The 24,932-nt window shown below is 36.5% G+C and overlaps 2 protein-coding genes across 6 annotated transcripts in view; one reads left to right on the forward strand and one right to left on the reverse strand.

Moving 5' to 3' along the window:
• zgc:172121 (uncharacterized protein LOC337599 homolog) overlaps positions 1 to 7,539 on the reverse strand; it is a 28,088-nt gene extending 20,549 nt beyond the window's left edge. The window contains exons 1-3 of one of the 2 annotated variants that reach the window (XM_028800047.2): positions 7,354 to 7,539; positions 7,131 to 7,241; positions 830 to 897 (exon numbers count right to left, since the gene is read on the reverse strand). In XM_028800047.2, the coding sequence (XP_028655880.1) occupies positions 830 to 897; positions 7,131 to 7,202 (140 nt within the window). In that variant the 5' untranslated portion in view covers positions 7,203 to 7,241; positions 7,354 to 7,539. Of the gene's footprint in view, positions 1 to 829; positions 898 to 7,130; positions 7,245 to 7,353 lie in introns of both variants that reach the window. The other variant, XM_028800046.2, reaches the window with a different exon arrangement.
• A 12-nt stretch (positions 7,540 to 7,551) lies between these two features.
• Positions 7,552 to 24,932, forward strand: part of LOC114650424 (excision repair cross-complementation group 5) — a 42,933-nt gene continuing 25,552 nt past the window's right edge. For all 4 annotated transcript variants that reach the window (XM_051926871.1, XM_051926870.1, XM_051926873.1 and 1 more), the window contains exons 1-6: positions 7,552 to 7,645; positions 8,037 to 8,117; positions 10,625 to 10,775; positions 11,155 to 11,330; positions 12,545 to 12,660; positions 18,222 to 18,314. In XM_051926871.1, coding sequence (XP_051782831.1) covers positions 10,688 to 10,775; positions 11,155 to 11,330; positions 12,545 to 12,660; positions 18,222 to 18,314 — 473 coding nt within the window. In that variant the 5' untranslated portion in view covers positions 7,552 to 7,645; positions 8,037 to 8,117; positions 10,625 to 10,687. The remainder of the gene's footprint in view (positions 7,646 to 8,036; positions 8,118 to 10,624; positions 10,776 to 11,154; positions 11,331 to 12,544; positions 12,661 to 18,221; positions 18,315 to 24,932) is intronic.

Genomic DNA, 24,932 nt, shown 5'->3' on the forward strand with positions numbered 1-24,932 from the left:
TCTTATTTTTTTTAGTACATCTTTGATATTTTTTTGAGCTGGATTTCTAGGAAGATGTTATCTTTGGATATCCAGTAACTCTTTGAATTACTAACACACTGCATCTTAAAAATATCAAAACAGAACAACCACGAAAATCATAAAACTACTGATAATACTTCTGTTTATCATTAGTGAAAATGTGGCAATTGTATTGAAGGATCTGAGTGAGGGTTGTTAGAAGCTGAGGGGGCTGGCTATGCAGGATTATTCTGTAACAAACTTGTTCCATATGAGCATAAGGAAATTGAAGATGCAATTAAATAGTTAAAAATAAAGTGAATATAAGATTATTTCCTCACTATAAACATTACTAAGAATACATGTAAATACTGTAAATAAGTTTTGAAAACCTGTAGCCATCTTGGTTATTAAACTAGAAGAGGAACCACAGTAAAAATTGATGTATCTTAAAGCAAACTGTGAAACGTCAAAAATGTCATAACATGCGGAAATTCAAAATATGGCCATTGAAATTTTCATAAAACACATTAGGATGTGATTTTTCTTTTTCATCCATACTGTACTGTGGACTTGTACTCATATAGAAATATTCAGATTATAAGCATAACTCAATTTATTTATTATGCCAATAATGCAAAATAATTTTTAAACAAAGCACTATATTTTCAATCAATTACTTTTTGCATTGCTGCATGATATATTTTAAAATTGTTACTTTGTTACTGATTCAGTGAGCTAAATAGCCATGATTGACGAGCAAGAGTCTAAACATCTGTTTATACAGTAGTAACATCAAATTTCAAAAAAATATATGTGCATTGCTTACCTGTGGTGTACTTCTTTAATTGCTTGGGGGTGAGTGTAAAGTATTCTTGCACTCCATAAAGGATCTCCCTTTAAAAAAGCAAGCAAATAATGCTAAACCATCAAATCCTTTATGAATCTAGGAAGACCAAACACAAAATCCACAACATATGCTAAATTCACGTGCTATAATGAGTGGATACCTTGTAGAATTTCTGCCATCCTTGGCACAGTGTATATAATGTTTAGAGTCGTCTTCCTCTTTTGGCTGCTCCCGTTAGAGGTTGCCACAGTGAATCATCTTCTTCCATAGTATATAATGTTTAGAGCAATTGATCAAAAAGAACAGAAATCCAGTGGAGACAGGTGTCTTAATAAAACTATTGTCAGAAATTTGTATTTTTGTCCGCATATTGATTTGGAAAAATTTTACACCGGATGCCCTTCCTGACATGATCCTCCCCATTTATCCGGGCTTGGGACCGGCACAAAGAAACACACTGGCTTGTGCATCCCCTGTGGCTGGGTTTGCATCCCCTGTGGCTGGGTTACTGTCAGATGAAAAATAAAAGTGAACTGAAAAAAGGGAAAATTACTGCACAATGCTTCTAGCTATTTATCAAAGAGCAAGCTTTATTCATTATCCTTATTCTGGTACACAAATCAACTAAGATTTCATGGTACATTTGTTTATATTTTTGTATAAATGGAGAACTGGCAGCAAAAACTGCATGCTCTAGAATACAAAGTGAGTCGGTGGTGGTTGGGCAAATGGCAGCACTAGCCAGTACAACATCATGTCACTCATAAATCCTCATAATACATAAAGAGAATTCTGTCAAATAAACAACATAACAAGAAATGTGTACTTTTTCACATCTTCATTGAAAATGCAGATTCCACCATTCACGTCCTTTATTGAAAAAATATAACATTCTCTAAAACAGTCAGTTCAAATTACAAAACTTTTTGCACATCTGAGAATGATATACTATGTTCCAATGAATAAGAGGAGTCTGAGAAATGTTTTTTATGTATATAAATAAGTAAATAAAATAAATTCTTTTTCTGACATGGTCCAATATTTGTCAATGATCACAAGGATAGAATAGGATCCTAAAAGACTTTCACATCTATCAATCCAAAATTCAGACAGATTATTTTCAAGGAACTCAAAACCTTTACTATTCTTCCTAGGACTGGTTGTCCTATAAAACTCACTCTAAGAAACACTTGTACAAAGTTCCAAAAACACATCATGATCTTGGATAATCTTATATATAATTCGCCAGCCTCCTCACTCACTTACTCACGTCCGTCCGAAGCCGAATGCGCAGTCCCTTCTGCGCAGCTGCCCGAAAAACCTTACGTGACTGACATCGCGGCAGGAGGCGGATTTATGGCCGCGGAAATTCAAAGAGAAAGGCGACTTCGACCGACATCCAACCCCAACATCGCGGCAGGCGGCAGATTTACAGCCGCAAAAATTCAAAGATTAAGGCAACTTCGATTAGAGCTCTAGAGGCCTGAAAGGCGATTTTGACTACAGCTCGAGGCCTAATTACGCATTCTGATTCAATTACGCATTCATTCAATACACCTATATCAGGTTTGTGGTGCTTATACTTATTACTATTCCACTCGTGCCCGTTTCATCTTACATTGTCGAAACGGGCTCTTTGTCTAGTGGCTACATATATGCCAAAATGATTTTAAAACATTTCTGTAAAAATACAGGCCAAATTATCTCCAAGCCAAAGAATGGACTTGACCAATAGGTACAGGAAATGCTGAACTGAAAGTCACTAAATAAAGAGTATGCCTCTATCTAAACCACCAGATACTTTTTCAATAAAGAGAGCAAATGTGCGTTACACATTCTAAGTATTCATTTCTGAGCTTGGGCATCTTTGATTTTTACATGGAAAAATAAAGGAAAGAAAAGCTGGAAAACCATAATAGTGTGTTCACCTTATCCCACGTATTATTTTATTTTAACACTTCCCCTAAGTCCAAATGTGTGTCTGGTTTCCATTCGCTAATCCACAAAGCTTTCCTTAAACACCTTCCTTTCATATCTAATTTGTTGACAGACCTTTCTAAAAGGCCTGCACTATTTTGGAATACTATTTCAGAACATCCAAAATTGTTCTAAAAATCATAATCATCACATGATACTTCAGTTATTTAATAAATTATGTCTTGCCCCCAGGAGACATCATCGAATGAGTTGACAGCAAGACTCCTTTTTATCTCTGCTGTCTTCAAGTCCATGGCACCTTTCTTCACATGTTCTAAGATTGTCTTCTTGCTGTTACCCTCTGCCGCTATGTGACCAAACCCCTCTCCATGATCCTTTCCTCCCCATTCCTTTTTCCTTCAAGTCCTTCTCCTCCTCCTGGAACTTTATTTTGTTTCTTTCACCTTCTCTTTCTATTAGCTTCTTATGACTGCTTCATTTTAGCTAAATTACTATTAGCCATACACTGTAAAACTCCTGAGCTTGCATCATTTTCTGTTTGGGAGTCTTCATTCTGTAATCATCCCCTGCTAAAACCCTCTATGTCTCGGATTAACAATTCTTCCAGCTATACTATTCAAAATTGCCATCATGATGTACACCTAGTCAAAAGGTGAATGGGATTTAGTCTCAGATGTGTTTTTTTTTAATTTTGTCATCCCCTTTTTTGTTTCTTTTGCTGTGAGATATCCTCTGTGGGGTGCGTGAGCCAGTTCTTCTGTAAACTCCTAATATGCATACCCTTTTTCCTCCTTTTTTTTTCCCAATCTTAGGGTGAGATGGACAGGATGATATTGGAAGGGGTGGGCGCCAGTGTTTTTTATATTTTTAAAAATGTTTACTACTACAACCATTTTAATGTACTTCATTTTTCATTAATAAAAATTCTGATTATGAAAAACTGTGCTCAACTGCACTTTGCTACTTGCCCAATGACATTGGGCCTCATGTATAACGCCGTGTGTAGAACTCACACTATAACAAGGCATAAGCACAAAAGCGGGAATGTGCGTACGCACAGAAAAATCCAGATGCAGGAATCTGTACGTACGCAAACTTCCATGTTCTTCTGCTACATAAATCCTGATCAGCGTGAAAAGTAACGCACGTGCATGCACACGCACCTTCTGTCCCGCCCCAACTCCTCCCAGAATTACGCCTCTTTGAATATGCAAATCAATATAAATAGCCTTCTGTGAAAAGACAATGGGAAAAGCACGGGGGAAAAAAAGAATTTCAGCGAATAACAAGTGGAGGCAAAGGAAAAACGTACTATTTGTTGGTTTAAACAGTGGTATAATCAACAAAAGGAAGTTGATCGAGTGACAGAGTGTTGGAGAAACTCGAAAGTCGCACAGTGCCCGAAATAAAAAAGAAGTCGCATATCAAAGTCACCGTGAGAAGGCGAGTCGTAGCCCTCCGTCTGAGTGTCATATGAAAGCTTATTAGGGTACAGACAAAAAAAATAGGCACACAGTGGGGAAAAATGCACGAAATGTCAACTTTAATCTCGAAATTTCCACTTTAATCACACAGTTTATTTTGCCATTAAAGTAGAACATCATAAACTTCATCTTAAAATCGTTTAATTTACTAGTTTCTCAAATCCCATTGTAACTAAAGTAGCACGTTAAATGCTTTGTTCTGTATTTGATCTTCTATGTGCTCTGTGTGTGAATCACTACCTGCTTCTTAAACGGGCTTTCTCTTTCTCCGACAGGACACATAATCCATTACATTCGTGATATTACAGCTCTCTGAATAATTAAAATACTGAGATGTATACGTGATATCTTTTTCATGACTATAGGAATGAAAGCATGTTATTAAACATGGGAACACGGTGGCGCAGTGCTTGTTCATGTCTCATGCAAGAGGCTTGCTGCGCTATGCGCAACCTTCGATGAAATAATTTATTACAGAAGTACTGTCTCTTTCAAACGTACTAACCTCCAATTCCTGTCCTTACTTTTCTTTCTCCAAATACCCAATCACCACACAATCAGCTCTGTAATAGACGTGAAGCCATTTGTAAGCTTAGAACGCCGATTCTTCAAAACTTTTAAGGAACATTGAAATATCTTCGTAGTACATGTTTAATTATTCTATCCGTCTATACTTCTAGTGTCACGTCAGCACCAGCAAGAATACAACGCAATGCAGGAACAATCCCTGAACTAGCTAGTGCTGCGGCACCGTGTCCTCACATGTTTAATTAGTAACAATACAGATTATTTAAATGAAGTTAAAGTTTTATCTGTATAATATAATCAACATATTTTGCTGCATTTCATCTTAAAAATGATATCGTCATCATATGTAAATACGCGCTTTATAAAGTGGCGCAGGTTGTGCAATATTATAACTGTAGTGCAAGTTTACAGTGAGGTAATTGTACTTATAAGTACAAACAGTTCTACAAGGAGCACTTGATGGACTGATTGAGTGCGTTTATAGTTCTTGGGATGAAACTTTTTATAAACCGCGAAGTCCGTACAGGAAAGTCTCTGATGCGTTTTGCCGTGGCTGAGGCAGCGTCTGCTTCATGCTGTATACCGATAATTCTCTTTCCAATCAGCTGCTGCTGTGATTCCCCACTCAGATACAGTGATATAAATACTCTGAGTGGTGCAGTGAGAGTAATATGGAAAAAGATGATCTGCTGTGGCAACCCTTAACGGGAGCAGCTGAAAGTAGAAGAAGATGCAGTGAGAGTCACAACACTAAAGCAGTTATGGTATTTGGAATACTTTGGCTATTCCCTGGACCTTTATATTGCTGCAGGTTAATTACAATCAGATGCATTACACTAATAAACAATATGCAGTTAGTTTCAGTGTATTTATAAAGCCGTGTCAGGAATGTGGATCTAAGAAAGAAAGGGTGACCACACAGGAACAGTAGCACTGCTTTGACGCTGGGTGCCGCCAGTCTGCAAAAAAGAGCGGAGAAATTGCGTACGCCAGGGTATGAGGTACCGTGGAAATGTGCGTGGCTTTACATCAAGTTTAGGTTTTATACATCGCAATTTGAGCGTGGAAATGTTCGTACGCAACATTTCTGTGCGTACGCACCGTTTATACATGAGGCCCATGGTCTTTTTGATCAATAAAGCTAATTTTCCACTTGAACAGCCACATTTGTAAATTCATCATTTGTCCAGTGTAGTTGCCAGGACTTCACATCTCATAACCCACTGCATCTAGAACTAAAAGCTAAACACATGGCGCAGTATATTTTAGATTGTCTTCCACAGCCCACTTTTATCCAAGTTCAGGGCTACATGGGGCAGCATTAGGCCACAAGACAGAAACCATTATCAGACGAGGCACATTCACACGTCCAATCACAATGCCTGGATTTGCCAATTAACCTAATGTACAGTTGCTGTACATACAAACCATTTTGAACTACTTGGCTTCATCTTACCTTGACGCCAATGCAGGATGGCCTCTGTCTCTTCATGACCCTAAAATTATGTTGGCTAGAAAATTATTAATATCTCAACACCTTGGGAAGGCACAGTGTGGGTGGGTGGGTGGGTGTGTGTGTTTAATGACTGCATAGTAGTGCAGTAGTTAGTGTTGCTGCTTCACAGATCCTATTTTTTGCATGGCCCCAAGCCATCCCAATTCACCCTGTATTATTTCTGGGGTTATTTATTGAATTTTTATGTTTCAAAGTGAAGGAAAAATAAGAATATTGTATACAAATACACTTTTAAAAACAATTAACTTGTATGTAAGAAATTTACCAAGTTTAAGGGTAATAAAGTTTGGTGAACATTATTTGTTGTTACTTTTCCATGTTTGCCATCAAGCAATACTGAATAAATGAGCTATAGTATACACGCATATGCATATTGCACATGGCAAAATGTTAGCTGTACTATAGTTAAAATAAAGCATTGCTAGTTTTGTTTTAACAAAATTACCATTATGCAGATTTTTTACTTTGTACTACAGTGATTTACATGGTTATTTTATACAAAGCCTTCTTCAACATTTACTACTGCTGATCTACAATTTTCTCAAAAGATTTGGAAGCGTTTCTTAACCCTTCAAAAAACTGAAAACCAATTCTAAAATATAGCAAATTGTTTTAATAAATGTCTTGTAATATTTCCTGAAAACAAATATCAAATATGTATTATATAAAAATAAAAACCATATCCGACGTCATTGGAAATATACCACTTTTTAATTTTAGAGTGTTCTACCTTGAAACTTCTGACTTTTAACGTGCAGCAATTCTTGCCATTTTTTTTAAAAAATTAGCTTAACAGTGAATAAGAAAAGCTTACCTCTAGCTTAAAGCCAGCTGCCTCTAAATCGGTTGCCAAACCGCCATCCAATACACTTGTTTTATCGGGCATTTCCGAGGTTACTTATTTATGGTTTAATACACGAAACGCCTGCTAATTAAACCAAAAAATTCGAGACGTTAAAATATGTGCGATTGATTCAAACTTGTTTTAATGTGGAATACTTATTTATCGGCACCCTAATTCGTCAATTACGATTTACCTAGGCATACATCGGTTTCTTACTCGGACACTTTGTACTCCTTTGCTTTTTGCAGTATTTTATTGGATAGCCTTATTTCTTCTATGCAGCTGTCACCGAGTTCAACGAGTAGTATCCACTTGACTATTGAGTTCAACTGAGCATTAATCGAGCAGTACGTACGGAACCTTTGTAAATGACGATGCGTATGGAGACGGCGCAATATCAATGGTGCAACCAGTGCGCGTCATGGAGCTGTCGAGTGTTTAAAGAACCCTGAGGTTCTGGCAGCGGAACTTGTGCACCGCGCTTGGTAAATTTTTAACTGGAATAATTTTGCATTACATCATGACATTCGTATTGTTGTAGAGTTCGTTGTTGTCTTTCATAATATTTCATCTAATTCGTGATGCTTTGTTGATTTAAGTGTTGTTGGCGACTCTGAATTAAGTGTGAGCGCACGGCTGCGCTGATTGTGTAAATAATTATTGAAAAGTTTAAAGAGTGTTCATCTTCAGACCTGCTTCTTGGTTTTTTTTAAATTTAGAGAAAATAATCTTAGTTATGAATGTAAATTGTTTAATCCAATAGTGTAATATTTCACTGATGAAACAATTTTTTTTATTATCCAAGGGAACGTTATATTAGTATAATACCGTTTGGAGATTTAGTGTTAAATTGTTTATTGTCTGTCTTAATCCTAGAGTAACGATGACTGACTTGTACAAGACATCCAGGCAAAGTAAATATAAACAAAAAACAGAGTAGCATCCCTTCTTCATCAGGTAACCTATAAAGTGATGTTCTAAGTGTCACCGTTTGGGACTTCGTTACACAGATAGCTATTCCCGTGAAAGTTACAACGAATAAGAACGGAGTTTTTTTCATGGCTAACGAGTTATATTTGACATTAATATTAAAAGCGATTACAAATTTTATGATAGATTTTTCTGTTTTGGATTTAATATTTATCTTTGAAAGTATTTACCCCTGTAGCCCTTAGGCGTTCAATATATGGTAGCTATCCCATTAGCAGAGATTATATCTTTAGGTATTTTGCATTTCCTCTCTGCTCCCCCAGCTGTTGCATACTACTTGGGTAACAATCCATCCATTATCCAAATCGCTATATCCTAACAATTGTGTGCAGAAATCGTTTCGATCAGATTTTACGTTAGAACAATGTACAATTTGAAGAATTCACTGTCATCTTTTCTATCTTTTCAAGAGTGATGTTGGTTTTGTTTTGGATTACGGTCTTGTTGAATAATGAATGCACTGTTGTCCTAGTTCCTTTTTATTGCCTCACCTGCCTTGTATCTGTTAATTTATGCTGGGTAGTTTTAGAATAAGACTCATACTTGTTATGTGGACGTCTATCCAGCACTGCATCCTCCATTTAATAAGAAGACAATGCTGAACACAGTATTCCACATGTGAGCTTTCAAGTGCAATTTACAAGTACATCACAAAGTTTAAGCATAATATACTCCCTTATGTGAGTCCAGTCTAGAACAAAAGCAACAACATCTATTTCTATAGCATATTTTCATACAAACAGTGTAGCTCAGTGATTTGCAAGATGTCAAAAAAGTAGTTACAGGCAAAGAAAACAAATTAAAACATAAAAAATGTGTAAATAGTATACAAAAAATAAATAATGCACACTTAATATACGATAGATATATAATTAAGGGAAATAGAGTCCTTAATTTGAGAATTTTTTTTTTTTTTTTTCAAGTCTCTAAATGGTGGACCGATGATAAGGGCTGTTAGCCAGGGTGTACAGCAAAAATGAAATCTGTAGAGGTTCCCACTGGGCATTCTGCCTAATATAAATAAATGTTCTTAAGTAGTGTTGTGTTTTTATTAATTTAAGGCTCCATCTTAGATGAATCAGCACAGCTGATCTCATGGCAAGTTGGAGTATCAGCTTTCATTCATACATCATAAGTGGTTGCACAGGACTTTGACCAGGTGGTGGTGGTGGTGGTGCAGAATGCCACTACAGAAGACCCACAAAAAAACTGAGAATAGTTAAGACTAATAAGGATTTCAGATTCTTTGAAGAGTATGGTAATTGTAAACATAATCTAGTTTATTAATGGTAGAATTTATAACCCAGCATCCTATTTGTGTTTGAATGGTTTTCTTGCTGGCGCTGAAGAGTCAAATAGTATTCCCTTGTCCTTTTCATAAGTTACATGTCTTACCTGCCAATAATATAGTATTTTTCTCTCCGTTTGGGTATGCCATAGCATACGTGCAGTATCTTTGGAACCAGTGAACCATTTTTTACTATTTTTTGGTGCTGAATAGATGAAGTGGTCTTGTTTTGTACATACAAATGGTTTCTAAGATTTGTAAGAAATTTGGGAGAGTAGTATGTGATTCACAGCTCAGTCATGCATTTCTAATTAGTGAATGGTTTCACTAAACAAACAGCCAATAATCTTTTACCAGTACATGTGAACTCATTTTTATCTACTGTAGTAATATTATGTCATGTACAGTTTAGAAGTGCAATTCTTACTTACATTTCCAATCATAGTGTGGAAACCTTCTCACATTTTTAATTTTGTGTATTTAAAAAATGCACACTAAAATGATATTCTTACATTCTTTAATCATTTTAATCCAATTCATAATGGCAGGGCTGGAGTCTACCCTGGTACCAGCAAAACAGACTGGCATTCCATCTATAGCCTATCACTGGCACATCTGCACATACTGTATATTCACACTCAAGGCCATTTCAGAGACAGCTGTAAACCTAATAAGCACATCTTCAGGACTATAAAACCCTCAGAGCTGATATTATTTTAAAGTTATTTGTACTAATATGTGTCTGATGTCTGCGACTCCAAATTTTGTGCCTCTGTATTAACCAAAGTATCATTTTTAAGATGTGGTCGATTTTCATATTAAGAAATCTTTTAATTTTTAGCCTGCCCCTTTTTTCTGAATAATTCTGTCTATGCAGTATTATATTGATTGCCATGCTGTAATGTCATACTTAGAAGTATGTGGAACTTGACCACCTTCTAACATTAAAAAAAAAAAAAGTTGTTTTAGGAATTATTTTGTCATAATGTTAGGTTTTTTTTTTAAACATCTGTACAGTTTTTCAGAAAAATGTTAACGTGTATATGAAAATCATTTTTAGTAATCTTATTTTCATGTGTAATTTTATTTTTCTCAGCTATCTCAAAGTATTTATTATTAAATTAAAAAGAGGCATTAAACTCTAATTTTAGAAGTGTTTTTTTTTTTCTTTTTTCTTTTTAATCAGAAGTTGTAATTTGATGGACTAAAACCACAGGCTTCTGGATTTTCTCAGAAATTTTGAACGGTAATGGGAGTCCATGGCTTGTGGAAACTTCTTGAAAGCACAGGAAGGCCAATAAACCCAGAGACTCTGGAAGGGAGGATACTTGCTGTTGGTATCCTGTTGATTCTGAAGCTATTCTTTGTTCATTAAATTATATACTCTCTAATTTGTTTTTCACTGTAATAATGTCTTAGAACAGTTGCATTAGTTTTACTAATGAGCACTTGGTTCACTTGGCCTGTAACTTAAGGGGTTATATATAGATACTCAAGGACTTAAGTGAACTGTGGGCTGTAAGTCAAAGTTTCAAAATAATGGATGAATTTTAGAATAAAAAGATGTAAATTCTGAAGTTTTTCTTCCTTTCCTTCTCTAATATACTTTTTTGAATATGTATATTCAAGCTATACAAATTTCTAGTAATTAGAAACCTGTCATATTTTTCTCATGGACACATTTCATTTCAAGAAGAGCCTTAACATTTTGAATAGATATTAGCATTTGGTTAAACCAAGCTGTGAAAGGCATCCGAGACCGTGAAGGAAATGCTGTTCAGCATGCTCACTTACTCACTTTATTCAATCGGCTTTGCAAGCTCCTTTTTTTCAAGATAAAACCTATATTTGTTTTTGATGGAGATGCACCTCTGCTCAAACTACAAACACTGGTAAGTATGGTAGTGAATATTATCTTCTTCACTGAAATGTTTAAAAAAACTTAAGCCGTACTAATAATACTCCACCTGTGAATCTTTATTATAGGTTTGTGAGTTGTGGGTCTTTTCACTATATTCTTCTTGTTTATACTTATTCTTTAGAATGACACCAAATGGCCTTTCTTAGTAATGCATAAAGGCAGAAATTTTATTTTAGCCTCCTTACTAAAAAGATAAATCTTTAGATTATACAAATATTTTAATTTTACAAAGTAAAAACTGTAATTCTGCTTAGAAAATTCCCAGTTATAATCAATCCATAATTTCATTACAACTCTTGATTTTCTAGAGAGAGGCAGTTAACAGTGGTGAAAATAAATGTATTTGTCAATTGCAATATGAGATTTATTGCACATTGTGTGCTCCTGGTGTTGATTTTACAAAAAAGGCACTATGTAAATAAAATTATTTATTAATAAAGCATTTAATATTTGTTGGTGAAAATTTTCATTGTTTTGGTGGTTTCTTCAAAATCATGAGTTTGTGTATTCCAAAAGAGTGTATAAAACTGGAATTGTACTAAATACCCAAGGCAGACCATCCTTTTGTTTCTCTTAAAATATGCCTCTCTTCACACTCTTATCTTTTCAGTAGGTAGTAAACACTTGTTCCCAAGCCCAGCAGCCTACCTGTCTCTGCCAGTCAAGCATTTGATCTGCTTTACTGCTCATGTTGATACCAAGGCCGTCCAGATTTAAAGTGATATATTGCATCATGCAAGCCATCCTGCTAAAAAAAAATGCAATGGATGTTCCAGCTCTTCACACATAAATCACATTGCAGTAGGATTCTATTGCCTGACATTGTTATTCGGAAGAGTAAAAGTAGATATTTATATCTGAAAAACAGTAAATATGTTTCTAAATGGAAATTGCTGTTCTATTTCACTCCACTTTAGTATCTAACTTTCCTAGTGAGAGACAAGGTTTAAACATGCTGAGCTGGACAGATCTTCAGTAGTAGCTTCAAATAGAGAACTCCCAGATGCTGCAAAACCAGCTGGGAAATATAATCCCTTTAGAGTATCTTGGGACTTTTTATACTTTATGTAATCCATCACCTTCTTCCCTGTACAACAATGTCAGAGACTGCATTTAAAAACATTAATAAAAAAATGTACAAATTGAAATGTTTGTAATGATTCATTTTTTTGTAAATTGTTCTAGGCTATTAGAAGGCAGAGAAAGGAAGATGCAGCAAAAGAGTCTAGGCAGACATCAGAAAAACTACTCAAAACTTTTCTGAAAAGACAAGCCATTAAAGCAACTTTGGGTGACAAAAAGTGAGTACACACAAACTCTGTTTCAGTTATGGCCAAAAATATTGGCACCCCTGCGCTTCTTTCAGAAAATGCACCACTTCTCCACCAAAAATTGTTGAAATTATAAATGCATTAGTATTCATGTGTTTATTCATTTTGTGTGTACAACATAAAAAGCAGATAAAAAATAAAATGTGATATAATTCCACACAAATCTCCAGAAATGGATTGGGCAAAATTTTTGGCTCTTTATCAATATGTTGGTGTCAAGAGAACTCTTCCTATAGTCAACTGCATGATTCTTCTTAAACTACCTACAGCTTCATACAAATAATTGGTCTTCATCTAGGATTGTAAACTCTCACTCAAACCCCAGATAACAAACAGTGGTGTCATAGTGTTATTTCCACCTAGATAGATAGATAGATACCTAAAGATATGAGGTAATCCCTGACTAGGATTCAGTTTAAATACTGACCAACAAAGGGTATTTTTCTGTCGGAATGTGTGCTATGGACTGGAGTTAAAAAATTTTTTACTGAAAAAATTTATAGCGGTACTTCAGCCTGTCAGTTACCATGCTATTAATCAGTCTGTCCATAGAACTATAGACAGGTGTTTTATCCTGGGGGTTCCCCTAAAAGATATTGATATATCAAAATGTCTTTCTTAGCGGATACCTACTGCCCTAGATGTACCATGCTGCCAAATTTCAGCATTTCACTTAATGGGGAAATAGCGTTTTTTGTTGATGAGTGAGTCAGATTTGCATTATATAAAATAGGGAGAGAGAGACAGAGAGAGATGCTGTTTTTTTGTGACATCCTGTAATTCTAAATTCCTTCCTTAATCACTGTTCAATTTCTCTATTCCCCATCAGCAGAGAGTAGATAGCATCAACCAAAGCTTCCACAACAGTACTAGTACAACTGTTGTACCCTTTAGAAATACTTTCTTTCAGCAGCCTAGGAGCAAGGAATATTATCAGTGAAAATTGTGTGTTCAGCTCAACAGCACAGCACTTGGGTGAATTGGTGAAAGGAGCAGTAGGCAGTGTGTAGCAATCTGACCGAAAATAATTAAGTAACCAGCTTTGTATGCTAGTTGTACGTAAATCAGAAAATTTAACAGTAAGGAATAAAGTAAAGGATTAAAAAATAATTCTGGTTAAACCAAGTACATCACATGCATGGTGATGACTATTTACGTTAGGAAAAAGGTGAGAGTAAAGGGTACATTTTATTGTATTGATAGTTTTTTGGGCTAGAAATCAAGAAGAAAAAAACACACTGTCTCTTAGGGAACTGAACAAGAGTAAGAAAAAGCATTGTAGAAGTAAAGGGACTTCAGCAGGCAACATATGGGCATGTGAGGCTTTTTCATTTCATTTTTTTCATTATGTAAAGCACTTTGTGCTACTTTTTTGTATGAAAATGTGCTATACAAATAAATATTATTATTATTTATTTACAGAAATCACTGGACCTGTCTAAGTTATTGAAAAGGAGCCATAGTTCCTTTAAACTCATTAGTTTTTATTTAATTTTAAAGGGGCTAAAAGTCATCCAAACAAGGCTTCCAAGAGGCCTGCATATGTGGGAGATATCAACGAATCCAGTACGTCAAGTTCAGGGTTGCTAAATTGGAGGAGGTGGTGGCTGGCTTGTGTTGTGGTAAAGACTTGCAGATCTTTCCCAGCTGTCATTAATTGAGATAGTGTGCACTCCCAAGCTGGTGCAGTAGGAGACATTAGACTAGAGAGGTGGAAACAGGTGGGTCATTGTCTAAGGGCTTCAACCTCATGGCTGAAGATGTCTAACCATTTTCAGGATCTTGCAGAGCTGGACTTCGACTCTGATTTCTCTGAGGTGTTAGGCAGGGATGAGGATCGCCAACAGGTCACCTAAAAATAAGTCTGAAGAAAAAAAGATTTGGTGATGGCTGGACACTCAGTCATTGATGGTGATTGATTTTGCTTTAAGGACAGATGGGATGAGAGACCTCTCTAAACACATGGATCTACCCTTGCTCTTGCCAAGAGAATATACAACTGTCATTGTCCATATAGAATAAATGGGTATATGTAAAGATGGACTTCCAGATCTGCACTGTGAATTTAAAAAGTTAGTTGAGATGAACTGACAAGTGATCATCCCAGACGTTTTGCCTCTGTGTTAGGAAAGATAAGATTGAGAAGATTAGAAAGTTTAACATGTGGCTCAGAGCTTGGTGTAGGCTAATGGGACAAAGCTTTATAGGACATTGGGGATGCTTCTGGCCATTGACCTTTTAATATTCCTGCGTAAATTATCAGTGATTTTCACCAAAGTGACACGGAAAAGTGCAAGTAGTGGCAGAATATCACACAATTGAACATGTCTGTATTCTGTTATACACAAATTTCTGGTAAGACGCTTGGGTTGTAACTGTTCCTTTACTGCATCTGTTAGATTAATCCTCCTGACTTAGATATTTCTGGCACTTCTGTATTATTCTTTCATGAGGCATGCTTGAGGGGTAAACACTCTACCAGTTGTCCAAAACAATGGCGTAATCACAAAACAAGTAGTCCTGTCATGTCACTCTGTGTTCAAATTCTACACAGAAACATCTTTACCATAACTTCCACAGCTTTCCCACTGATGAAACATGGATAAAGAAAATGGATCCAAACCATCAAAAGCAAACAAAGAACTAAATTTTGTTATATGTAACAGCATGTGTGTTTGTGCTTTGAACCTGATGAGTTATTTTAAAATTGGTGTAGTGCAAAACCTTTTTAACTGGAACAACTGTGATGTCTAGTTGACAATGGTCAAGTATTTGTTTTCGAGTTAATGTGCAAGAGATTGTACTGATGGACATCTGTGCACCAACTCCCTTCCTAATTGAACATGGCTGTACTAAAGTTTAAAAACACATACAACACCATATGTTCATACAATTCCGGGCAAGAACATCGTAATTCAAGTTTATAGTGACTATGTTTACATGCATACTAACTTTCATTAACCATAACGGCATAAAATTTCCCATTTGTAATGTTTTTTTGTTTTGGTTAACTGTAATCTGAACTGTATGTGGCACCTTGTTCTTTTATTATTTATCTGTAACATCTAGCTTTCAGGACCATCTTCGATTATATTTGACACTGAATTACATACACAGTTTATAAGATTAGAGTTAATTTACCTTGTTTATTCTGTATTACAACATGCTGACATAAAGTATGTTGAACCTGAACAAGCTAACATTACCTATATCTGTTGCTGCCAAGTTAGCTTGCTGTATGATGTGTCACTTCTGAATTTTGTGAAAAGAGCTTATAGCAAACTGAACCTGGATAGCTCAGATTTATAGTGTAGTTCATAATTAAATTGGGAGAGCATCTCCTTTGAGAGTGCACAATTTATTGATGTCCACCCAGAGTTGTCCACACTCTTTTGTTCCTTCTGTTAATTCCTAAATGCTTTTCAATTTATTATCATTATACCTGAACACTGTACGGCTAATTGTTGCTAATTCTGTAACATGCAATGATGGTACTGTAAAATAAATACTAAACAATACATGCTCATTGATAAATGTCAGATTACTAAGTACTGTATGTGACAATCTAAGCAGTATGGGCAACTGATGCATGAAGACTAAAATGATGTAGCATGAGTAGGTTTCATGACATATTAAATGAGTATTGTAAGCAGATTGTCAGTCCAAGTGATGTTCACGATGAACAAGGTGGATTATTTAGTCGCCAAGGGAAGCCAGATGGCTTGATCACTTCTTCCATTTTGATTTCATTTTATCTTTCTTTGCAGCTTTCATCTTTGCTCATTCTTTTCAGCTATATTGAATGTGTATAATCCGACTGCTGAAGTGCCGGAAATATCTAATACAGGAGGATTAATCTAACAGATGCAGTAAAGGAATAGTTACAACCCAAGTGTTTTACCAGAAATTTGTGTATAACAGAATACAAACATGTTCAATTGTCTGATATTCTGCCACTACTGACACTTTTCCATGTCACTTTGGTGAAAATAACTGATAATTTAGGCAGAAATATTAAAAAGCCAATGGCCAGAAGCATCCCCAATGTCCTACAAAGCTTTGTCCCATTAGCCTACACCAAGATCTGAGCCACATGTTAAACTTTCTAATCTTCTCAATCTTATTTTTCCTGACCGAGACAAAACATCTGAGATAATCACTTGTCAGCTCTCCTCAACTAACTTTTTAAATGTACAGTGCAGATCTGGAAGTCCATCTTTACATATACCCATTTATTCTATGTGGACAATGACAGTTGGATCTACCCTTGCTCTTGCCAAGAGAATATACATGTGTTTAAAGAGGTCTCCCATCTGGGCAGTAGGAAAGCAACACACCATACAAGACACTCTGTCCTTAAAGCAAAATCACTGTTTCATATTTAATCTTTATCACAGATATTATGCAGTCTCATAAAATGTTTTACCTCTTATTACTAGTGACACTGCTAGTGCCTCTGCACAGGGAATATTTCATTGGACACTTTTTTTTTTTGGAGGTTCAAAAATTAATGTTAACACTTAATTGTGCCACATATTAAAACCAGAATCATCATTTACCATATACCCCAAATCTTCATCAGGCTGATCCTAATCCAGCATTTGTAAACCATGGACAGTCTTCTGGGGAGTTATCAGGCTATTTCACAAAATGAGTCCTGTTAGGATGTGACACAATTACTGTACTTGGTTTATTTGTCATTCCATTTCTAGACATCCACTGAAACAAGGCATGTTTGTAAACTGAACCTTGTAGTATCTCCAACCCATTTTTAGTGCTAATGTTATAAAAATCATCCAATATGATGACACTCTGGATCCCCTGTTGCCAGCACAGCCACTTAGACTTGTTTTGTGGCACATCAACTTGCAGATTTTCCTTATGTCTTTTAAACATGGTCTTTGCAAATACGGGATTACAAACAGGCTTCTAACAGCAACAGAATTCATATTTGTACAATGGTTAGACCCACAGGGCATTCTCAGTTCACATGTTCCTATCCCCCGCTCTCTATTTAAACTGATTTAATCCCAAAAGAACTGTTTCTTTTAATAGCACTTACTTGTTAGGTGGAATGCATAGTAATTTGTAAGTCATATACACAACACATAATGAACATGCTCATTTTCTTTTGAGTATTGCATGTGTATGGGAAGATTGTCTGATTCTGCACAACACAATATTTCAGTGCTGATCCTTACATACAATATCATATCTCCAGGGTTGCCCCTATTGCATAACAATCCTACCCATCAGAGATTGATCAATAAAAAGTAGTCAATATTATGAGTTGCTTGATTCTGCTATTATAGGGGAATATATATTGACATTTACAAAAGCCAAATACATTTCTATACACATGGTACATGGTTCAGTTAAAATGTGCTGCTATGTGAAAATGTTTTAAAAAGCATATCTGGCATGTTTTCAGATTGCAGTATTAATGTGTTCTTTGTTCTTTTGACCAGTTATGAGACTTACACTTTAGTAATTTATGTGTACTTTGATTTTAACTTTAATCTTTTTTTCAGTCAAGATGTTCTGCCTAGCCTTTCTAGTATCCGAAGAGAAGAAGTGGATGATACTTACAATTTACCTCCATTGCAAGACAAGGAACTTGACAGGTAAAATCACTAAAAAAGGCAAATAGGGGTGTTATGTAGTTACCAGCAAGCCCGCGATTCTCGAAAGAATTGCAAATCCAAGAATGGCAATCACTTTCTGTTCCCTCCGATACTTGGAGGGATGAAATATCATGGAGGGTGGGTGCATCCTGGGAAAGTTCATTTAATTAAATAAACATATTTGTACTAAAGCGGTGTCTTTTTGGAGCTGTGACTCATCTGGTTCTGGTGTTTCAGAAGCACGTTGTAGGCGCCTTCGTTTATTGTTTTTATCCATGCAGTCTTGTTTCAGCGAGAAGTCGTTTGCTGACGGCGGCGGATTCATGTGCTGAAGTGGCCATGGCGGTGGATCCGGGCATGGAGGGCTACATTACTAAACGAACGTGGTATATGCGGTGGTGTGGGCGGTCGCCTTCGGGCGGCTGTACAACCTGGCGTGCACGCTTTACCTCCGGTTTAGTTTACAGGTCATAGCCATGGTAAAATTTGTTGTTCTGTGGCTGTGTCGTTAGGTAGAAGTCGTTTACTGTTAGGAAGCATACTCCAACCTACACACACTGACTGCTGGCACAGTGGATTAGAGCAGGTGTAGTTTACAGGTTGTGGTGTTTAGGCGCCACGCACTGACTCTGGGAACTACGGGCTCGGTTTTGTATTACAAATCGTTGAGCTCTTTCGTTAATCCCAATGAATCTTCATGAATAGTGGACTCATTATAGAATGCGTTCTCAGCTAACTGTCGGAATTGTTCAGCGTCTGTCCGTCATTCCTGTGTTTGGTGGGGTTTTTGTTGGAATACTGAACAACTTTGTAGCCCTTGTGCAGTTTCGTTTTGGATCTGTGCTGAGGTGTTTCATTTTAGAGCCGTGACTTCTTTGCTTGTGGTGTTTGTGAAGCACGTGGTAGGTGCCTCCGTTTATTGTTTGTATCCATGCGGTCTCGTTTTTGTTTCTCTGTTACTGAATTACCGTTATGTGATTCAAACATGCCACACAGACTGATGGCACATACATACCACTGACTCTGGGAGGCCGGTGCGTTTGACTGTGGGTTGTGGTGTTTGGGCGCCACCTACTGACACTGGGAAGCCGCTGCGTTTGACTCTGGGGCGCCGCGGCGCACTGCACATGCGTTTCGGTGCGTCCGTGCATAAATTAAAACTGTGGTTTAGTAATATAGATTATAATGCTTGTCTTTACTTTGGGAGATTCAGTTTTCAGTGTAGTTGTCTGTTGATGTGTCTAATTACTGTATCTTTTTCCCTGTATTTTCTGTGTATGAAAATATATTTTAAGTATTCTTATTTATCATAACTGACAATGATACATCTTTGTTTTACTTTGCATATCAGCTGGAACCCTCTGCATTTGTATCTGTTTTTGGAATTAAGGTCTGACCTTGAAACCTACCTTTAGGTGTTGGGTCTGTAATAGAGTAAGTGCCTTCTTGAGAACAGACTGTACATTCTGTTTTCATGTTATACTGTAGTAGTTAGCATAACTGCCTTTGCATTCGGTTTCTAGCCAACACAGAAAAATGCCATTCATAAATAACATTGTTTATAGGTTTTGGTGGCAGGAATTTTCCTGGTGCATGATAAGTAATTATAGAACAAGACATTTTTATACAATGGACTAAAGCAGTAGATAAAAGTAAAGTTTATGACATAAGTTACTGGGACTTTCAAAAAGCATTTGTTATGGTTCTGTACCAGAGATTAATTCTGAAATTAGAAGCTTTTGGTACAAGAGTTAATTTACAAAGTTTAATTTCAAGCTGTTAAATCAGCCAGGGATAACTAGCACAAATAAGATGAGTAAGGTCATCAGTGGAGTCTGTAAAGGGTTTGCCCTTGAACCATTGCTTTTTTTATATTAATGGCATAGGTTCTGATATATTGTGAATTCAGAAAGTATTCAAAGCCCTTCATTTTCTGCACACTTATTTTTGTTGTAGATTTGATTTTAAATTGATAACTTTGCCATTTTTCTCCTTATTCTGCACTCAAGAACCCATAATGACAAAGTGAAAACATGCTTTCAGAAACGTTTGCAAATGTATTAAAAATCAAAAGCTGAAATCTGTATTGTAGTCAAAAAATATTTGCTTTATTCGTATTCATCTGGACATTGCAAATTTTTTACAGCAGATCTGAATTCGCATTATATTTGAAGGAACATGCCCAAAATGCTTCATCTGATTTTGAAAAAAAGCCGTTTTGCAGAAATACAGTAATTTAATGATTGAATTATGACCACACTCTTGAATACTTTGATGCTTTAAATTCTAGAATGCCTTTCTTTCAAGTCACTCTGTTACTTTGGTTCCTCATCAGCCAGTAGAGCGTCTATTTTCAGAAATGACTCCATAATGCAAATGTTTACAGATAGCTTCAGCATATGCTTGGTAGCATTGTTTGTCAAGCAGCAACAAACATACACACATGCACAAATCTGCATGTGCCCATACTGGGGCAATTATGGGTTGCCAGACAACTTGACTTAATGTGTTTAAACTAAAAGAAACACTGGACAACCTTTAGGGAACCTTGCATTATTCTTAGCTTTTGTGAGAAATTGTGTACAGCAGCAAGTATTTGCCTTTTAACTGACCACCATTCAAATACAGCATCAAAATTCACTTTACCAGGAACAATGTAGTACTGTTCAAAGTAGCAAGACCAGAGTTTTATAAATCATTGCCTTCCTATATTTATAGGAAATATGCTTCTACTCGGTGACCTGGGGCTAGAATTTCACCTGTGACCTGAGATTAGAATAAGGTTCCTTTTGCAGTCATAAAAGGTGACTCAAGATATTTGGCATCAGGGAGGACATTTGGTCTTAATCAATTCTGCTCCAATACAACCAATATAAAGAAAAGAGAGAGCTATGACAACCCAGTATGTGATAGTTTTGGACCTGATGCAGTGTGGGGTTTCCAGTTTGGTGGGAGTTGAGATGTAGTGAATAAGAGGTGTGAGGAAGAGAAAGTATTAGGATTGCAACTATGACTATTCAGTGTTTGTGTAAAAAATGGGAAGACAAACTGGTAGAGGTGAAGGGTGTGGGTGTTGTTAATCTGCCTATTGGTAAATGATTGGTAAATATAAGCTCTGCATTAGGTGTTTGTGATATGTGTCATCTATGATAATATCTCAATTGTTGTTTTAACGATGTGCAAGCTGAAATGATCAAGTATGTAACTTACTTTGCCAAAAACACTCCTTGAGAGTCCATGTATTCACTGTCTCATGTGTCTTTTCTGGATAGACTGCTGCGCATGCACAAAGCGAGCACATAGGCTGCATGGTCAGTTCACCAGAAATGCTGAGCCCTGTAGGTGTCGGGCAAAAAAAAATATGTTTGAACAAATTAGCATTGAAGGAAATGTTGTAACATGTGACTGTGCCGCTCTGAAACTAGATGGTGTGGATAGACTTGTGCTTCTGTCGCACAACTTGAAGTTTCCTCAGTATAATTTCACAATTGTTTTTATTTTTTCTGATGTTTGCACAGTATTGGACAGTACTTGTTTACAAATACTAGTTTTTTTTTCTGTGCAGTATTTGACAGAACTTTGGATTTTTGCACATTCGTACAAGTATGTTAGATTTTTGTTGTTGCTTGTATGCTGCAGAATTCACCTTACAACAGAGCAGTTTATGTTTATTTAGACTACACATTTCTGGTTCACCTTACAGCAGAGCAGTTTGTTTATTTAGACTACACATTTCTGGTGTGTCATTTCCATGAGGAAGCACATCGTAATTTGGACATACTGCCTGGTGATGGATGCTGTGCGTCACATACAGCCCACTATTGCAAAGCTGGACACTGTTAGGCTGCCCCAAGGGGTTGAACTTCAGGATGTCCAGTTGGGGAGTATAAATACCCAGTGTGGCCACCAGGGTGTTCTCCAGCTCCCCAAACACCTGACATAGACAGGCTCAGACACAAGTGTAAAATGAACGAGAGAGGTTTTTTTTTATTGTGGGAAACTCTTCTTTTATAAGCATTTCCCATGCTACAACACAAGTACAGCCAAGCATCACAATATACAGCACTCTGTGTGTCTGTTTTCTTTCTTTCTTCTTCTTCTTCTTCTTTCCCCCTCCACTCCTCCCATCAAACTGTCCTCCTTTCTCCCAACACTGGCTCCTAAGAGCAGTGGCAGGCAGTTCCTTTTATGAGCAACCTAGGAATACTTCTAGTGTCCCATAATTGTGATCTGGGAGCATTTCTGGGTTAGGCTGGAGTCCAACCAGGTAGGGCTCGTTAGTCCCCACAGCACCCCCTTGCCTTGCATCACCCACAAAACCCAAAGTGCTGAGTCTAAGAACTCGTGATGCCTTGTGGGAAACCATGGTGCTGCCATCTGGTGGTCCAGGTGAAATAAAGTCCTGTGTATGTCCTTTGTATATCTCGCCTGGTCTTTCCCGGCCGTCCCTCACACCAGACAATTCCAATTCAAGCATTCAAAAGCAGGTCACATTCAAGTTCCATATATCTGTATTGGATTTAGTATCACAGACAGAAGTGATTCGATGTGTCTTTTGCTGTTCACAATTTCTAAAAAGATTGGATTTCAAAAAAATAAATTGTATAAAAATTTGGACAATGAAAGAGACAATGGGAATAATTTAACTGGGATATTGACAAGTGAGGTTTTGGCTCCAAAAGAGAGGTAGAAAGAATTTATAGATTTTAATTTAAGGGTGGATGAAAGGAGAGACAGTGATGAGAGAAGATTATTGTTGTCATTAATGTATAAAAATATAAATAGATTGTGATTACATGTAAATGACCTGTGTCACATTTGAGTGAAAACATTGGAATTGAGCTGCACTGTGAACATGGGTTTCAGATCTGCCCTTTCAAAACTTTCAGGCTAACAAGTAGCCAATGGCAATGATGATGACAAAATACCAAAACAGTCTTTTTATTTATAAATTTAATTTAGATCCCTGAGATAAACAGACTAACTCAATATAATCACAAAATTCAATGATCTTTAAACAAAGACTCCAATACCTTTTTACCTTGTCACACAACAACATATGCAGAAAAAATGATAGTTACCATCCAATCTCGACTTCTTGGATGGTTCAGTTGTCTTGAATGGCATCACTGATTCAAGGTTAATGTTCTTTGGATAGCTGACATCAACACGTCAGATGAATTACCATAATTTGTTACCTTACTTGCTGATTAACATATGAAATTGTTTGGTTAAGTCAACATATTTGATAAAGTTCTACACAGTTGTAATGTTGACTTAATATTCCGGTTTGTGTAACGTGTCCCACCCACCCTTGGTTGGACTGTTGGTGCTCTAACAGATAAAAAATACAGTCATGAAATTTGCAGCTGGTATGTGTTTCAAAAGTTTAAGAGTGACATTTACTACAACACCATCCAGACTGAGATGTCAGTGAATATTCTTGTGCCGTGATGAGCAGTCTCTGGCAAAACTGCAGGTAAGATTCAATTGAAGTGCTCTTTGTGAATAACTACAAGGCTGGGTTAGTTGTTAATCCATGAATACATTTGCGTATTACTTTGGTTAAGAAGGGTTTTTAGGACACTAGTTAATTAACAAACAATCTTAAGATGAAGTTAAGAAAGTACTTAGTGTTGTGATGGTTCTGGGAAACTCACCTCTGTTGCAATGGAGCAGAGGAAGGCTGAGGAAGGAGTTCATCCAAGCTGTAGTTTAGAAGTCACAAGCCTGGGGAGTGGGAAGCTTCCTTATTGCTCATCTGATAAGCATTCACTTCAGACTTGAATGATGTGAAACAGAGAAGTACAAGAGCTTGAATAATGCCTAGCTTATAACATCTGTTATTTAGTTTAAATTGCTAAGTGTTCACAATGAGAAGTGGGATTAGACACTGCAATATTATATTTGTGAGATGACTTTTTTTTTTCTGGGGTCTTGTTAACAATGTTCTCATTAATTGAAGTTATGAAGTCTGTGCTGCTAATGTTCATAGGGATTTTGCATGACAGATATTTTAAATTTGTCAGATTAACAACTGTTCTAAACATAACATAAGCATTGTTTAATTTTCTTCTGTTAATCTGGAATAGTATTTAAAGCAGAGGTGTCAAACTCCGGGTCTGGAGGGCTGCAGTGGCTACAGGTTTTCATTCTAACCCTTTTCCTAATCAGTGACCAGTTTTCACTGCTAATTAAATTAATTTCCCTTTCATTTTAATAGCCCTGTTTTTAAGGATTCAGTGCTCTGAATTGATTCTTTTCTTCATTAAATGCCAAACAAACAGAAATGACACATGAAACAAGCCAATAGATGACTGGCTAAATTGGGGTTTCAAACTCCAACCAATTTCACTTTTGTCACTTTCTTAATGAGAAGCCGATTCTTTGTTAATTAAACTAATTATTTAATTCCATGGCTTGCTCTCATTCTGCTACAGCAGACATTTCCAAAACTGTTGATTTTCTGTTTTTTCTAAGAAAACCGTCAAGTCGTTTTAGAAGGTGAACGGATGGGTTAAACCTTTCTTGGTTTCTCTTGCATCTTAATATTCTAGTGAATTATTTATTAGGCTTTTTATTTGGAATACAGTAATCCCTCGCTATATCGCGTTTCGC

The sequence above is a fragment of the Erpetoichthys calabaricus genome, chromosome 4, assembly GCF_900747795.2.
Source record: "Erpetoichthys calabaricus chromosome 4, fErpCal1.3, whole genome shotgun sequence".
In the NCBI taxonomy this organism is placed as follows: domain Eukaryota; kingdom Metazoa; phylum Chordata; class Cladistia; order Polypteriformes; family Polypteridae; genus Erpetoichthys; species Erpetoichthys calabaricus.